Source organism: Alligator sinensis, unplaced genomic scaffold, assembly GCF_000455745.1.
Source record: "Alligator sinensis unplaced genomic scaffold, ASM45574v1 scaffold990_1, whole genome shotgun sequence".
In the NCBI taxonomy this organism is placed as follows: domain Eukaryota; kingdom Metazoa; phylum Chordata; order Crocodylia; family Alligatoridae; genus Alligator; species Alligator sinensis.
In genome coordinates, this window is record NW_005842506.1 from 421315 (window position 1) to 422704 (window position 1390).

The 1390-nt window shown below is 38.6% G+C and overlaps 1 protein-coding gene across 1 annotated transcript in view; it reads left to right on the top strand.

Annotated features, from left to right (window-relative positions):
• The window catches only part of BRI3 (brain protein I3), a 36140-nt gene that overhangs the window by 17526 nt on the left and 17224 nt on the right, over nt 1-1390 (top strand). The window contains exon 3 of the mRNA XM_025213105.1: nt 440-554. Coding sequence (XP_025068890.1) covers nt 440-554 — 115 coding nt within the window. The remainder of the gene's footprint in view (nt 1-439; nt 555-1390) is intronic.

Here is a 1390-nt window from a genome sequence, read left to right on the forward strand (position 1 = left end):
TCTTTTCTGATAGCATTTTGAAGACTTTTCAAGCTGAGTGCTTGAAGTTAATGATTAGCTTTCTGTGCAGTTTAGGCTGAAGTTGCATTGCATATTCAGGTTTGTGAAGTCCTTTTGCTAGGAGATATGATGTTTTAAGTGTTCTAGCTCAACCTTTGATACAAGCTGTTGTGTATGAGCTCCCAAATCCTGAGCCAAACACTTCAGGAGTCAGTCTTGCTGCACACTGAGTTCTTTGAGTCCCATCCAGATGGCAAGTCCTTTTGTTCATTTTAACCAGATTCTCTAGCGTCTGGTGTCTTTCCTTTGTGGAAAGACGGACCTTGTATCCCACGTTATCGTTGGCTGATGGAATTTTTGCTGCCCCTTTTGTTTCTTGTTTTAAATACGTGAAGATTTCATACTCAATAATTCACTTGCATTTCTTTTTTTCCCCTAGGATATGGTGTTTCACCGGGGCCACCGCAGCATAACTATCCCAATACGTACACCATCATTCAGCAGCCTGCTACCACCACCTCTGTTGTAGTAGTTGGAGGCTGTCCTGCCTGCAGGTACAGTTATTCTTTTCACTTGCTCAGCTTTTTTTAAATAGATTCAGTCCTATTTATATACTTCTATCCTCAAAATGAGGTATTTTAGTTTTAAATGGATATTATAACTGAATTAGTTGAATTAAGTAAGTCAGATGCTTTGACTCAGCCTGTCAGAAGTATATGCCTGCTAGTAAGAGAAATAGACTTGTGTCAGTATAAATCCATTTTTTGTCATGGAGGGGAAATCATGTTCTTTGCAGCCTGAGCAATATTTTAATAGAAAAAATTGTCTAGGTCTTGGCCAGTATTTGGGGGAGGGGGAGAAGTTTGTTCCATATGTTTGGTTTCCTCTCATTAGTACTTGGGTACTGGTAAAAATAAATAAAAACATAAGCTGAATCCTGTTTGATTCTGCCAAACTCTTGTGTAGCTTGCATAGCTCTTAAGAAAACCTGAAATGTTCATTCCCTGTCACTACTGAACCAATGCCCAAGAATGGGCAGTTTTCTTTTTTTAGTATGGGTTTGCACTTCTGAATTGCTGTAATATCTATCCTGCTAAGAGAAGTACATTTTGAAGAGTGGGGAGGTTTACTTGCTGCAGAAGAATTGGTAGATTAACAGACATGAGTTGGTGCGAATCCAAGATGGGACATGAGATTCAGAGGAAACGGATGCAAGCTTTTTCCTTTTTAATTACAAAAAACAAACAAACGCTCTCACAATCTGCCCTTTGGAAACTAGCAAGAGCAGTGGTAAAAAATAAGATCCTAGAAAATAAGATGGAGAGCATGCAACCCTATATGTCCCTTTATATTCTTACTTGTAATATTTTTGTTCAATTCCATCCATTCC